General features: G+C 43.8%; 1 protein-coding gene across 3 annotated transcripts; it reads left to right on the top strand.

Annotated features, from left to right (window-relative positions):
* Positions 1-2,674: 2,674 nt before the first annotated feature.
* LOC119856625 (retinol dehydrogenase 12-like) lies at positions 2,675-15,747 on the top strand. Of its 3 annotated transcripts, none has more exons than XM_038404339.2 (8): positions 2,790-2,951; positions 4,999-5,117; positions 6,184-6,339; positions 7,775-7,879; positions 9,503-9,712; positions 10,551-10,740; positions 13,502-13,579; positions 14,232-15,747. In XM_038404339.2, the coding sequence occupies exons 1-8, from the start codon at positions 2,872-2,874 to the stop codon at positions 14,332-14,334; spliced, it is 1,041 nt and encodes a 346-aa protein (XP_038260267.1). In that variant the 5' UTR covers positions 2,790-2,871; the 3' UTR covers positions 14,335-15,747. The 3 variants fall into 3 exon arrangements, 2 of the variants coding, with proteins under 2 accessions (XP_038260268.1, XP_038260267.1); XR_006282307.1 differs by having other exon boundaries at positions 2,791-2,951; positions 13,502-13,745; XM_038404340.2 differs by lacking the exon at positions 13,502-13,579 and having other exon boundaries at positions 2,675-2,951.
* The last annotated feature ends 2 nt before the right edge of the window (positions 15,748-15,749 follow it).

Below are 15,749 nucleotides of genomic sequence, written 5' to 3'. Positions count from 1 at the left end.
TTCCAAATAGAGCCTGACACAAATTATAAGTAAAACTTAATCAACTAATAAATAAGAAATTAATCTTTTACCATTTTGTAACATAATACAAATGTAAAAATTAAGAATCTGAATAAATGTACATTAAGCTATATAATTGCTTAAATAAATGTGTATAGATATGGGGTATCTCCTGGTTAGCAAAAAATATCACAAATTTAATGTTAGATCTATATTTAGTTGCAAATCAACATGTTTTAATGGTTACCAGCTAATCAATCAATCAGAATCAATCTTAAAGAAAATAACTAATAAGTACAAATCAAGGTTTCCTGCTTACTGATTTAAGTCATGATTAAAATTGGAGATTTAAATCCCTTCAATTTAAATCAATCCACCCTATCTGCTAAGATAAGGTTATTCAAATATTGATGGCCATTAATGGCCCTTTCTTTCAGGGTTGGACATTGTCAGGTTCATGCCATAAAATGGAAGATTTAATCGATATAAAAGGTCATATTGTATGAAATCTCTTTCTCACTCAAATGGAATTCATAAGTTTACATAGGCAGATTCCCCAAATTGTCACAAATACTTAAATGCCTGCATAATTAAGTAGGAGTGCCTACTATACAGTGTAACTATTGTTAAATATTTAACTGGACTCATAGGGAAATTTTCTATTGTCCACGGTCACTATGCAATTTTCAAATAGTCAGAACTTTGGTAAATCATAACCAAGCCAACCAAAAGCACCACTATTTCTCAGTGAGGACTGTGTTCATGCCAATTTTCAATTCTTGCTGGTTTTGTTTTGTCTATGTTTAAAAATAATTATTAGAATTATTTTATAATTGGAAGTGTGTTTTTTCACAGTCTCATAATTCAAAAATGTCTGAAAGATATTTGCTTGCCCTCTCCAGAAAAATTCACTGCGGGGCATAGACTGAATACGGAAAACTAAAGTTGAATGTTTCAGAAACTTATGAGTGTGAAAACAGGAATGAATATAAATGAAACTTTTTCAACTTTAATTGTAGTGGTTGGTACCAGCCATCATAAATATACGTATGTGACATAAGCAGTAGAAAACTTTTAATTTTAAAGGATGCTTGCAAACAAAACAAGTTATTTTCAAAATGACCTCTGTATTTGGAAACTACAGATGTGTGTTTGCTATAGGTCCACTGAGAGCTGCCAGCTTTGGCCACCTGTATATTGAAACGCTGATCAGTAAAGTTCTGGTGAATTAAAGAAACTGGATTTTGATAGCTTCTTTTTCTGTAACTAGTGCCTGCACCTAAATCTTTAGAAAATGTGAAAAATCCAGAGCTGTCAGGGAAGCAAAGCAGACCCATTGCCCCGGATTCTAAATTCATTAAGTTGTCTTCTTCATTGGTAAAGGGCCCATTGGAGGAGGCAGAGTGACCATCAATTTAATTGTCTTGATCCTTCATTCGGAAATGCTAGACTTTCTCCTAGCTCTCTCTGCACACACGCGCAAAATCATCTACATTTTTCAAGAGCTAATAACAGAAACCTAGAAGTGGGGTTGAAGAAGGATAATTTAATGACATCACTAGCATGATGTTTGAATGGGATCATGCTCCAAACAGTCCTGGAAGAGATGAGTCTTCCAGCTTGAGCTTTCTGCTCAGGTAGTTTCTTCTACATAATTAAATCTGCAGAATTGCTGTTTTCTGAATTGTGTGTTTCTTTCTGAGCATCCTGGCTGAGAGAAGAGCACTGTTTCTGGTGGCACAGATCCCTCAGCTTTATTTGTGTTTTAAGATGATTGTATTACCCTGTTTGGTGAACTAACACCACAAAGAGGCTAAACACAAATATTCATCTGGGAATTTCTACTTTGGCCACTGGTGTAGTAGATGCCAGTATAACGTAATTCATCATAGAGCGATCAGAACTACTCTCTGCTTTGCTGGCTGTTCAGTGAGTAAAATGTGGATGTTGAACCTCTGTTTGAGATGTGCAACATTTTGAAAAAGGCTCATCTGGAAGCCGTGAAATGAAGTAGAGCTACAGCATAACAAATTTGTGACTCACCAAGGTGGCATGGTTGTCACTATCCTGCACAACATGCCACTTGGAACTTCATGATAACAGCATGGCTAGAACCCCAGTCCTGCTGCTACAAAAGGCACAGACCTCCATCGCTTGAGCTAAAGGGCCCCGGGATTCTCTTAGTTGTTAGCAATATAGAGTCTGTGACACATTTTATCACTTCCGAGTGCATATACACACTAGTCAGTTAATTTAAATATCTTCAAATATTGCACTGAGAGCACTTTGATGCTTAGACCTCAGAATGCTTTATCAAGGTGGGTACTGTTAGCCCTGTTTTACAGGTTTGACGCAGAGAGAAAATGAAATGACTTGCCTAAGGTCATTTAGTAAGGCAACAGCAGAGTCCAGAATAGAACCCAGGTTCTCTGGACTCTTAAGAGCACTTTATCTATCCGACCAGAAGTGCTGCTGACATTTAGCAAATGATAAAGCAAACCTCAGAAAGTTATAGAGTAGAGAACAAATGGACTCAGTGGCTAGGAAGTTATTGATCCTTTAGATCTAAGGAAGTGACTTGTTTGCAGTTTTGTTTTATTTTGGGGGAGAAGGTATATCTTTCCCTGCAGAGAAATCACTGGGTATGACCCTTTGTTTTTTTCCACCAGTACTGCACGTTGCCCAGACTGGGTTGTTGGACTACAACTCCCAGCACGGTGTGCTCTGCCTTTCTGCACACAAAGCTGATGGGTAGGACTACAACTCCCTGTATGCAATGCTCCCCAGACGGTGTATTTCACTCGCCCTGCCTTAGCTCTCTGCTGAGAGACAAGAGTCACTGAAAGGAAGAGCAAACAACAGACAGCAGCAATGCTAAACTGCTTGGTGACCGTGCTGGGAATATTCATCTGTGTTCCCCTTCTCCTGTTCCTGGCAGCTCCCTACATCAGGTCTGTATTAAATGATTGATTAACTACTGTGTAAACCCTTTTACCCTTTAAAAAGCATGCACCTTTTTAGTTCTGCTAAATGGGGATCCAGCAATTGTATTCTTGGTAGAGAAGGCAGAACAGTTTATTAATTATTGCACTTAGAGAAAGATCGGGTAATATGCTAGATAATAAATGTGAACATCAAATCTCAAAGGAAAAGTTTCCAGGATTCTGAGAACCTGGGTTTACATTATCATGTTATCTGTGAGTCTTAAAACCTCTCCATTCCTCTTTATAAATGAAGCAGACTTAACAAGCAATTAAAGCAGGGAACTGGCGGCCAGGCTATGTTTGGTTTGAACCCTGTCTTTGCTGTCCATTCACTTTGCAATCTTGGACAAGCCTCTCTGTGCCTCAGTCTCTCCATCTGCTAATAGCTAATTTACCAAGATGTTATGAGGTTTACTATATTAATGTCTGTGTAGCACTTGAAAGGCATAAAAGTGCTGCATAAAAATAGTATGACCATAAATGCTTAGGGTAGAGTATTAAGTAAGAGAAGAAAGTTGTTTTCCTTTCAATACATTTGAATAGATTGCTTGCTTTTGGAAAGGGTTTGGACAGGGGTTTTTGACTTCATCAAGTTAAAATGTTAGTTAGACTAACCTTGAACCCTATATCTAGGAAATAGTAGGGAGCAATCCTGTACTCACTCCTGATCTTGAACTGGATTGATACCTGCTGGTATTTCTAGCTCTAATTTCTCTGATTCTCTGAACCAATTCTCAGGTTAAAATAAGCTTTTGTACTGTTGGCAATAAAATCACCATATTTCGCACCTAACCTGACCCCAAGGTAGCCACTTTAAATGCTTTGTAAACTTTCTATTATTGCCTTTTTATTATCTCTGAACTCTTTAAAGTTGATGTAAGGTGGCAACTTACTTTGGGAAATATGAAGTTTCAAAGAACGAAGAAGATAATTGTCAATCCATAAAAATGTGAAGGAAGAAGGCCAAATTTTCCCTTGCTGTAACCACGCTGTCTTGGCTGGAGTTACAGCTGGGACATCTGGCCCAGTTCTTAGTCATGCAAATCAACTCACGCTCTTTTAAATTCCTTTAGTGTAGGTGGATTAGATTAGTTCAGATGGTCTAGGTGAGAGGAAGATCATTGGATTATCTGTGAGAGAACTGATATCAACAGCCAATACGGTAACTCTCATCCCACTTGTGTAATAGCTCGGCAGTTTGCACATATCAGTGAAGAATTTACAACACCCAGTAGAGAAATACAGGCCTGGGCTACAGTGTGTGTGGGGTGGGGGAGGTTCGAAGTATCTTAGTTCGACTTACCTGGCCATCCTCATGGCCGCGAGTTGACTGTGGGGGCTCCCCTGTCGACTCCCTTACTCCTGCTGCCTCTGGTTTACTCCTGCCTCTGGGCTGTGTATAGTCCTCTGTGCTCTGGGGCTGTGTACCACAGTCCCCTGTTATGTGGTGCTCATAACAAACCCTCAGCTGCATACATGCAGACATTGTGGTCCCCAGCTCTACTGCATGCAGCATGACATGGAAAACTTCAGATCTATCCCCTGAACTAAATAAAGGAAGCTCTCGGCTAGGTGGCAAAGTACCAGGGCTTATGTCCCTGTTGGGCTGCAACCACTGGAACCAAGACTCAAGATCCACCTGTCAGGGCATTACATACCGACATATTTATAGCAGAGTGGGCAGCTTGGAATATTGTCTACTTCGGGGCGCAGAAGTTTGGAAGATGAATGGGAACCTGCATCAGTGGCTGTAATGACCTATAAGAAGAGTGAGCAGTAACTGGCGCCATGGAGGGAATATAAGAAAACAGGAACCTGGAACTGGCAGTTTATGTAAATGTCCCCATGTTTTTCCAATTGTTCTGAATCCACTAACTAAGCAGCTGGCTCAAAGCCAGCAAGCAGGACAGCAGAAACACAGAACACTAAATGCCAAGCCCCAGGACTCAGCTTGATAACCAGAAAACTGTCCTTGTGAATCCCTAGTAGCTCCTCTTCTTGTCCTCTCTTCTAGGAGGTACATGGCAGGAGGGGTGTGTAAGTCAACAGCTAAGCTGAATGGGAAGATGGTGGTAATCACGGGAGCCAACACAGGAATTGGAAAGGAGACAGCCAGAGATCTCGCACAAAGAGGCAAGTCACCTGTCCCTCCTCCACCTCCAAAAGTCCCTCTGTAATTTACATCTTTATTGGAAGTCATTGTTTTCTTTTCTGGAGCTAGGAGGGGATTATTTTGACAGCCCCATCTATACTATAACTGTGATGGAGTTTGGAGACCTGGTTACATATGGTTGTCCTCTGACCCAGTAAAACACAGCTAAAAGTTATAATGGAGATAGAATCAACCATGTCCTAGGAACTAGATTAGAACCCTGGAGAGTCCAGAGCTTTAATATAGAATCATATGGTTAAAAGAGATGGCACGGGTCATCTTTTCTAATCCCCTACCAAAATGCAGGATTTGTTGTGTCTATAACATGGTTATACATCCCGACAACACTTAAACTTTTAGCAATGCTGGAAGCAGGTCTCCTGACTCGATAATAATTTTACTGTAGGTGAGCCTTATAGCTTCAGTACTGCACTTTGGTGGACTCCCAGACACACTTTCAGAACTTAGTCCTGGAAGTCCCTGTTAGCATGAGACCTCCCCTCCATCTGTGTGAGGCTGGGAATCAACTTAGTTTCATTGGTGTGTGTCTTTGTTACAGCATGGCTGAGGCTAACTTGGTTTAAAACTATTTGGACAGCTACTATGGAGGGAGCTAAATTACATTCTTAATCATTTTAGAAACAGTGCCCTAGCCAAGGCCACCTAGGTGCAGGAGTCCATTCAAACCTTGGCCACTATGGGGAGGCTACCAGTGTGGGAGTCTGGAGGGACCAATATTGCTGGTTTTGTGCAGTGGACACCTTGCCCAAAAAGAGTTGGACAGAGACCCTTCAGGCTTGTTTCACACCAACCAAAGAACAGTCTTGAGAAGGTAGCACGCTTTGGTCACTACCTAGCTGGGCTGGATTTAAGCTGGTAACTCACAGGTAGAAAGGCTGTTTGACGACTAATCCCCTGACTTACCCACTTATTGCTCACAAATTTATCTGTAAACCTTTGAGTAGCCCACCTGCCTTTCTGTCCCAGCTTCCCACCCTGCCCCCACTGCTCATGGCCTGTGTTTCTGCTGTCCTTTCCCCACTGCAGGTGCCAGGGTGATCATTGCCTGCAGAGACATGGCAAAGGGGGAAGCAGCAGCCTGTGAGATCCGAGCAGAGACAGGGAACCAACAAGTAATTGTGAAGAAGCTGGATCTGGCTGATACCAAATCTATCCGAGAGTTTGCTGAGAACTTCCTAGCAGGTATGGCCCCTAGATACTTCCATGCTTACTGTTAGGGGACGGTATTTGGTTAACACCAGCTCTGATCAAAAGGGCAGCTCTCTGCTCTTTAGTTCTGAAGAGCAAATGTGGTATAGCAGACAGATCGACTTGGGAGTTGCAACAACTGGGTTCTATTCCAAGTTTTGCTATTGACTTGCTGTGGGACTTTGGGCAAATCATGGCTTAACCACCTTGGTAAAATACTTTGAGAGCTGAATATAAAGGTCCTATATAAGTCCTCAGTATTATTATTAAAGTGACTGTGAAAATGCCCCTTTCTTATAGACTCATAGACTTTAAGGTCAGAAGGGACCATCGTGATCATCTGGTCTGACCTTCTGCACATTGCAGGCCACAGAACCTCACCCACCCACTCCTGTAATAGACCCCAACCTCTGGCTGAGTTACTGAAGTCCTCAAATCATGATTTAAAGTCTTCAAGTTACAGAGAATCCACCATTTCCACTAGTTTAAACCAGCAAGTGACCTATGCTCCATGCTGCAGAGGAAGGTGAGAAACCACCAGGGTCTCTGCCGATCTGACCCAGGGGAAAATTCCTTCCCTACCCCAAATATGGTGATCAGTTAGACTCTGGGCATGTGGGCAAGACCCACCAACCAGAAACCCAGGAAAGAATTCTCTGTAGTAATTCAGAGACCTTTCCATCTACTGTTGTGTTACCAGCCATTGGAGATATTTGCTGTTAGCAGTCGCAGATTAGCTAAATGCCATTGTAGACAGTCTCTTCATATCATCCCCTCTATAAATTTACCAAGCTCAGCCTTGAAGCCGGCTAGGTTTTTGCCCCCACTATTCCCCTTGAAAGGCTGTTCCAGAACTTTATGCCTCTGGTGATTAGAAACCTTTTTCTAATTTCAAGCCTAAACTTGTTGATGGCCAGTTTGTATCCATTTGTTCTTGTGTCCACATTGGCACTTAACTTAAATAACTCCTTTCCCTCTCTGGTATTTATCCCTCTGATATATTTATTCTTACTTACTATATGAGTCCCAGTTACTTTAACTGGAGTTGTTCCCTGTGATGGCATAGGTTCATGCTGCCCCGAAGCAAGGCTGCAAAGTGGTAATAGTCTGTCCTGCAAACATGGGCTGGACCAGTTCCATCCCACAACACTGCCAGCAATATTAAACCAGGAGGGAGGGCACACTGTTGTGAGTGGACTTTGTCAGACACTCTCCTGCTTGAAAAGATGCTGTTTGGTTTGTTTGCATGATGGGGAATCACCAGAGGCTGCAGTACTAGACTGGGGAGGTATCTTTTTATATTTTGGAGGGGAGGGACAACTGCAGCTCAGTCAGCTTGAGTTCTCTGGCTGATCTATGCCACACTGGTGCTGGGCGGTTGTCAGGGGATCACTGTTTAATGTGTCATCCCATCTGTTGTTCCTTGCAGAGGAGAAGGAGCTACATATTCTCATTAACAACGCAGGTGTGATGCTGTGCCCTTACTCCAAGACAGCTGATGGCTTTGAGATGCATCTGGGAGTCAATCACCTTGGTAAGGGTCTGAGAGTTGGAGGTGGCAGGCAGAGCTGGCTGTGCCTTTTTAATAAATATTGGTGGCAAAAAATCCCAGGCTGAGACTTTGCATCCAGGACTCCTCCTCTCCAGCCCCTAAGAATGCAGGGAAATAATTGAAGTTCAGGAGTACTTGTGGCACCTTAGAGACTAACAAATTTATTAGAGCATAAGCTTTCGTGAGCTACAGCTCACTTCATCGGATGCATTTGGTGGAAAAAACAGAGGAGAGATTTATATACACACACACAGAGAACATGAAACAATGGGTTTATCATACACACTGTAAGGAGAGTGATCACTTAAGATAAGCCATCACCAACAGCAGGGGGGGGAAGGAGGAAAACCTTTCATGGTGACAAGCAGGTAGGCTAATTCCAGCAGTTAACAAGAATATCAGAGGAACAGTGGGGGGTGGGGTGGGAGGGAGAAATACCATGGGGAAATAGGTTTCAGAGTAGCAGCCGTGTGAGCTGTAGCTCGCAAAAGCTTATGCTCTAATAAATTTGTTAGTCTCTAAGGTGCCACAAGTACTCCTTTTCTTTTCATGGGGAAATAGTTTTACTTTGTGTAATGACTCATCCATTCCCAGTCTCTATTCAAGCCTAAGTTAATTGTATCCAGTTTGCAAATTAATTCCAATTCAGCAGTCTCTCGTTGGAGTCTGTTTTTGAAGCTTTTTTGTTGAAGTATAGCCACTCTTAGGTCTGTGATCGAGTGACCAGAGAGATTGAAGTGTTCTCCAACTGGTTTTTGAATGTTATAATTCTTGACGTCTGATTTGTATCCATTCATTCTTTTACGTAGAGACTGTCCAGTTTGGCCAATGTACATGGCAGAGGGGCATTGCTGGCACATGATGGCATATATCACATTGGTAGATGCGCAGGTGAACGAGCCTCTGATAGTGTGGCTGATGTGATTAGGCCCTATGATGGTATCCCCTGAATAGATATGTGGACAGAGTTGGCAACGGGCTTTGTTGCAAGGATAGGTTCCTGGGTTAGTGGTTCTGTTGTGTGGTGTGTGGTTGCTGGTGAGTATTTGCTTCAGATTGGGGGGCTGTCTGTAAGCAAGGACTGGTCTGTCTCCCAAGATCTGAGAGAGCGATGGCTCGTCCTTCAGGATAGGTTGTAGATCCTTGATGATGCGTTGGAGAGGTTTTAGTTGGGGGCTGAAGGTGATGGCTAGTGGCGTTCTGTTGTTTTCTTTGTTGGGCCTGTCCTGTAGTAGGTGACTTCTGGGTACTCTTCTGGCTCTGTCAATCTGTTTCTTCACTTCAGCAGGTGGGTATTGTAGTTGTAGGAATGCATGATAGAGATCTTGTAGGTGTTTGTCTCTGTCTGAGGGGTTGGAGCAAATGCGGTTATATCGTAGCGCTTGGCTGTAGACAATGGATCGAGTGGTATGATCTGGATGAAAGCTAGAGGCATGTAGGTAGGAATAGCGGTCAGTAGGTTTCCGATATAGGGTGGTGTTTATGTGACCATCGCTTATTAGCACCGTAGTGTCCAGGAAGTGGATCTCTTGTGTGGACTGGTCCACTCGATCACTCGAAGGCACAACAGAAAGGCAAAGTAAAACAAATCTCATCTCTTCCTAGGTCACTTCCTCTTGACCTTCCTGCTGCTGGAGTGCCTGAAGCAGTCGGCCCCAGCCCGCATAGTGAATGTGTCCTCACTGGCTCATCATGGAGGCAGGATCCGCTTCCATGACCTCCAGGGTGAGAAGTGCTACAACTGGGGTCTTGCATATTGTCACAGTAAATTGGCCAATGTACTCTTCACCCGGGAACTGGCTAGACGCCTGCAAGGTGAGTCTGAGAGGGGAGTTGATTGTATACCAGATGTGGCATACTCAGATCCTTTGGGTTCTGGAGGGTGGCATTCAAAATGGTGTTAGAAAGTAGCTGTACTTAGATCCTGTGCAGAAATGAAGATATTCAAGGTGGGGTAAGGAAGAGACTTTATGTGGGTCCCTGGCAGGTGTTCAGGGTGGGTGGGAACAGATGCAGTCAATCCAGAGGGACCAGCGGTTGGCCTAAGGCAGTGGCTATGCCCTTACCCTCAGGGCTAGGGCGAGGGAGTGAGCTGGCCCTATTCAGAGGAATAGGTTTCATCGTTTTCAACACTTGTCCAAAAGCAAATCTGCAAACAAACAAGCTGCATCCCCACGGACAAAGCAGCAATTGTGAACCATGAACTGCTACTGAAAAGGCTTTGAATGCTACTGTGCTCAGCATAGGAATCAAAGGTTATGGTGAAACAGCTGAGGTTTGCTCATCTCTCATGAGATTCAAGATCTGAAAAATAGAGATAATGTCTCTTATGTAGAGTCCTAGTACTGGAGTAAATCAGGAGGGGGTCTGTGCTTTACAAAGCAGTGGGCAAGCCTCTAATGTTTTTGCCAGGCTGCTTTGTAAAAGGCCTAACACCTAAAATGGTGCAACGTTCATAATTGGGGTGAGATGTTGTCCACCTTTCCAGCAAGCAATTGTAAGGGAGTTCAATTTGCCCCACTATATCTGCATCTGGACCTTTGTTTCTTTAACATGTTAGATACTGGGGTAAAACAGGAAGGCTGTTAATGCCTTAAGGCTCTGTGCATGTGGGCAGGGTCTAATTTGATACATGTTGTCCCTCTTGCTGTAGGCACTGGAGTCACTGCAAACTCGCTGCATCCCGGCTCTGTTTATTCCAGTTTGGTCCGGCACTCGATTCTAATGACCCTGCTGTGGAAGACATTTTCTTTCTTCTTGAAGACTCCACGCGAAGGAGCCCAGACCAGCGTGTACTGTGCAGTGGCTGAGGAGCTGGAGTCTGTGACTGGACAGTATTTCAGGTGGGCAGAGGTACTTTATCTGCTGTGGTGGGGCAGAAGGATGCAACCCAGATGTCTCTGGGGTGTGGGGATAAGAGGTGTGGGCGAGTTAAGGCTATAATCTTTGTCTGAGAGGGGACTGTACTGAGGCTTACACAGATCTGAAGGGAGAAGTGCTAGAAATATGTTTAGAATTTGTACCAGTTACAAGAATCTGAACACTTCGGATTGGAAAGGGGTTGATCGTGGAAGGGGACACCAAGATAAAAGTCGTATTTCTAAGGAATTCTTTACCTATATAATGATTTAGATTATACGCAGTCCTGTAGTCTTTGAATGGGCTCATGCTTAAAGCACAAGATGAACATAAGAACGGCCATACTGGGTCAGACCAAAGGTCTATCTAGCCCAGTATCCTGTCTTCCGACAGTGGCCAATGCCAGGTGCCACAGACGGGCTGTCACAGACTCTGGGTTCTGTTCCTACTCTGCCATAGACTTGTATTGAGAGCTTGGGAAAGTCACTTAACTTCTCTGACCCAAATCAGCCCTGCTGTATCGTCACTGAATTCAATTGAGTCACACCAAGGATGAATTTGGTCCTCTTTGCAGTTTTTCCCCGTCTGCAAAAGGATGATAGTACCTGCATCTCAGTGGGGTTAGGACACTTGGTTCAGTAACGTTTGTAAAGTGCTTGGAGGGCCTCTGATTATAAGGCAGTAGCAAATGTGCTCAGTGCTGTGCTGGCAGAGCTCAAGATTTTCAAAACTGTGTCTCAAGTTAAATACCTCCATATGTGGGCTGATTCTCCAAAGCGTAGCACATCCTGAAGCTGCACACATTGCAGGAAGCTTCAGGAAAGGAGATCCCTGCACATCTGTGCATGCAAGGCAATTCATTCTGCAAAATGGCTTCTGTGGCTTTTCTCTTTCATTCAGTCCAGCTCCATTTTGCTACTGATTTCAGTTGAGCTATCATGTGACCACTGTTCCCTCTAAGCTGTGCGTGCACACAAATCCTAAACCCCGCACACACAGCAAAACACCCCACGCACAAAAATTTGCACAGCACAACAATTTGCACAGAAGAAATTTTTTTGCGCCCATGGCCTGTCAAAAATTAGAGGGAACATTGCATATGATCTGCATAACCATCTTCTTACCTCTTCCAAAAACACAGCTCAGGATGGCTTAACCAAATGATCATCACATGTTACTCTTAGCAACACTGAATCAATCCTTCTGCCTTGATCATTTCACTGTGATCACCTCACATTTGGGAATTTGATATGGAAATGGCCCTTTGATTTTTACATGAATGCAGTTGACATGAGATAAAACTCCCTCCTTCATATCTGAAACTAGAAACTCAATCTTCTCCCTTGTGATTGAACCATAAGATTATTCCAGGACACGCCTTTGTGTCTGATCTTCAAGTAGAGAGTTTTTGTACCATCTTAATCTGCCTTGGCTATAGAAATAGGTCCCCTAATCCTCTCTCGAGTGCCTCTATCTCTTAGTAGATAAAAGCAGCCTTTGTGAATCTCAGCTGTCCCGTGTGCTGGAGCATGTGAACTCTAAGTGGATTTCAGGTTTGTAAAAGAAGCAAGCATGAACTCCATGGAGAAATGGTTAGTAAATAGCAGCTTGAGTTGTGCGCAGCCAGATTTATATTGGACTGTCTTTGAAATAGACCTGTGTCCAAATCCTGTCACTTAATTGAATGTAAATCGTGACAATCACTAATACTTCTTTAAAATGGCCTTTATATAAATATGAAGTGATGAAGAATAAAGCAGCTGTGGCAGAAGCTGATGTCCTATAGCAAAACAGGTGGAGAAGAGATACAGCTGGAGACTGCCACAGCTACTCTTAGGCACATTTTGTTCATCTCCTGTTTGTTTTGATTAGGGGGTACAGCTCTGTGCCACAAAAGATCTGTGGAAATCACATGCTGGTCTGTGTCTCTGACTGCAGTTCTGATCTTCCTGCCCTGATCCATATCCCTAGGCTGCCTTTCCTGTTGTTTTCGTTGCTAAAATGGCAAGCTCCAAATAGTACATAGCTATCTACTCCTTGTCAGTGGAACTCTTAGGTATTTTTTTTTAATGCTGCTTTGTAATTTTCTTGTCTTTTAGTCTGATTAAGTGAATTTTTGTCTGAGACACTTAGGGCAATAGTAAACTGTATTTTTCCTTTAATCAAGCATATGTCGGGGGCAGGTAATGGCAATGACTGCTGCTGCCTGATTTTCCCCTCAGCAAGTCCATCAGCATTACCTACATTCCAAGGCACTCATCTTGCTCAATAATCATGAGCAGGTTCTAACACGCTTGGAAATCTTGAACAGGTGTTGAATTTTACTACAACTTTAGTTTAGTATGTTACCATACCCAGTAGTACAGCTGAGAGCATACAGTCCCTGCACCAAAGAATTGACAATCTGATATACAATGGGATGTAATAAAATGGAAGTGGGCGGGGGGTGGAGGAGCAGGGGGAATAGCACTAAGATGACTGTGGCTATTCACCAAAGGCATGTGCACACCCTGGGAGAGAAGACAAGGGTAGGGTTTTTAAAATAAAGGAATGTCTGACTGTGGGTGTCAGTGGAAAAGCCAGTCTTGGGGAGGAATTAGGAGTGTATAAAATATGGAACTACCTTGTTTAGTGAAATCAGTTTGTATGTACCATCTCTTTATAAACAGAATGATTGGGTAGTAAGTTAACTCCTGCCATTAAGTGGGAACCCAGCACGGTACAACCTCCACCTTTACGTTACAGCCCTCCTACACCTTCTGCTGTCTGCTTGGAAAACTGCCTTCAAGTCACTGGCTCCTCAGACAACCATGCTGAAGAATTGTGTGTAATTATTTGTTGATTGCAGTTGACATCTCTGGGGGGAGATCTTTTCTCCAAGCTCTGCTACAGCTTATTCCACAGCTGTACCTCTCTGAGGGGGCAGCATCATTCCCATGATCACCTGACAGTGAGACAGCCACGCTGGTTATTTGTGTGGCCCACACAGGTACAAGGTGCTTTATAAACATACAGAATGGAAGGTCAGGTTCTCAGATGCTTTCCTGATAGCATGTTATTTTTATAGTCATGTCCCAAAAGGGTTCAGTGAACTATGGCATTTGGGCCATTGCTGTAACCTTTGTATAAAGCAGATAAGAGCAGGCACAGCTTGGAACTACAAGGGTTACAGTGATGTTCCTTCCTGTACCAGCTCTCCTTTCCACCAGTGCTACCTACACTGAAGCCTGCATCTTTACCAGCATGGTGGCCTGGCTGCCCGCTGCCTTCTCTCCTGCCTCCACATCCTCCCTCTGCCTTCTCCCGCCTCGCCCCCACGCAATGGTACTAGTTCTCCTCTCCCCCTCTTATTTTTAAATCCAGCTTGAAGGAGTTAAGATGATAGCAGCAGCAGCTAGTGTGTCCATGTGTTTCAACTGGACCTGTGCTAATACAGCCAGAGCACCTGATGAAAATCTCTTCTTTCTTTCTGCAGTGACTGCCGGCCAGCCTATGTTTCCCCTCAGGGCCGGAATGACGAGGTGGCAAAGAAGTTTTGGAATGTCAGTTGCGAGCTGCTGGGCATCCAGTGGGACTGAACTGTCGAAACCCCTGATCTCTAGCTGGATGGGACTGGATTTGATAAGGAGCATTATGCTTGGGCAGAGGAACACATGCAGCCAGCCCCCTGCCTGGCACTTGCAGCGGCTCTACCAGTGATTTTATAGACACAATTGCCCTTAAACTTCTGAGCTATCTTATGTTTTAAAAGAAAAGGTGAGATTATTGCCCCCCTCATCCCTCTTTCCTAACTGGAGGCTCAGGGCAAAGTGCAGTGACTCAGGGCTTATCCTTTCCCCTCCCTGCCTTCCATTCCCATTCCACAACACATTTTTCCCCTCATTCCCCAATAGAGGTAGAGGCTTTAGGTCAGTTAGGTTTCTGTACAAGACAATTTAGAACTTTTGCTTTATGCTTATGGAAGGGTCTTTATGCAGCAGTAGTAACCAGACTGGTTGAGGGTTTCCTTCAATGTATGCTCCACTGAGTCACTTGTCTCCGCTCCACTGCTTGGGAGGGGATCCTAAAGCTGCAGCAACCCCCAGCTTAAAGGAGCAAGTCTCAGGTGATCTGAGTGCTGAGGCCCCTCAGGATTGTTAATCAATTGTATTTCAGTAGCCCTTGTTGACACAACCAAGCTTGAGGACCACTTTTTGCTAGGCACTGCATAAACTGCCACATGTCCTTGTAGGTGGTTTTGGAATTCCAAACAGGGGTGTGGGGGAAGGGAGAGAAGAGCTGCCAGTAGAGAGAGTGAGCAGAGAATTGCGAGTGGTGTATAGGGTAGTAAGTAATAGAGCCTGCCCTCGACTTAGAGTAATTCAAGCTGTGGCTGATACATCCCTGCCGCATTTGCTATCCTGAGGGAGGACATTGGAATTGCAGCCATAGACAAAGGCAGGGATCATCCCTAGTGAGACAGCAATGGCCACATTAGCAATGGAGCAGGAAGGAGAGAGTGGAACCTAGTTTACATTGGCATTAAGTTTGCACAGTAGTTCTAGGGAGAGGCTAGCCAAGGCTGGCATGTGGCACTTGCAACACATTGGACACCCTGTTGCAAAGGGCAAGTAAAGTTGGTCATTGCTGCAGTCATGTAGGCTCCAAATTCTTCCCACCCTGTATGGTAATTGAGCTGCTTGCCTGTAAGAGGTCATATTTTATACCTCATTTGACTTTTTTTTCTGGAAGCATCACATGGCTAAAATGTCACTGCGGTCAGGGTATCACAGCTTGCAGGATTGCCTTCCGCCTGCTAGGAAATCCAGACATTCAGTCCTGTACTCTGTGTAGTCACAAGTGAATGGCATTTTCTAGGAGAAGTAGATGCCTAGTTCCTGATTTAGGTTAGCACTACCAGCTCTCTCTATAGCAATGCTTGACCCTGCAAGTCACCACGTACCTCCAACCATGACATTACTAAATAAAATCATTCCTGTTTTACACTGTTACT

Source organism: Dermochelys coriacea, chromosome 6 (genome assembly GCF_009764565.3).
Source record: "Dermochelys coriacea isolate rDerCor1 chromosome 6, rDerCor1.pri.v4, whole genome shotgun sequence".
NCBI lineage: Eukaryota > Metazoa > Chordata > Testudines > Dermochelyidae > Dermochelys > Dermochelys coriacea.
Note: the sequence above shows the minus strand (reverse complement) of the source record. Positions and strands in the feature narration are given on the sequence as shown.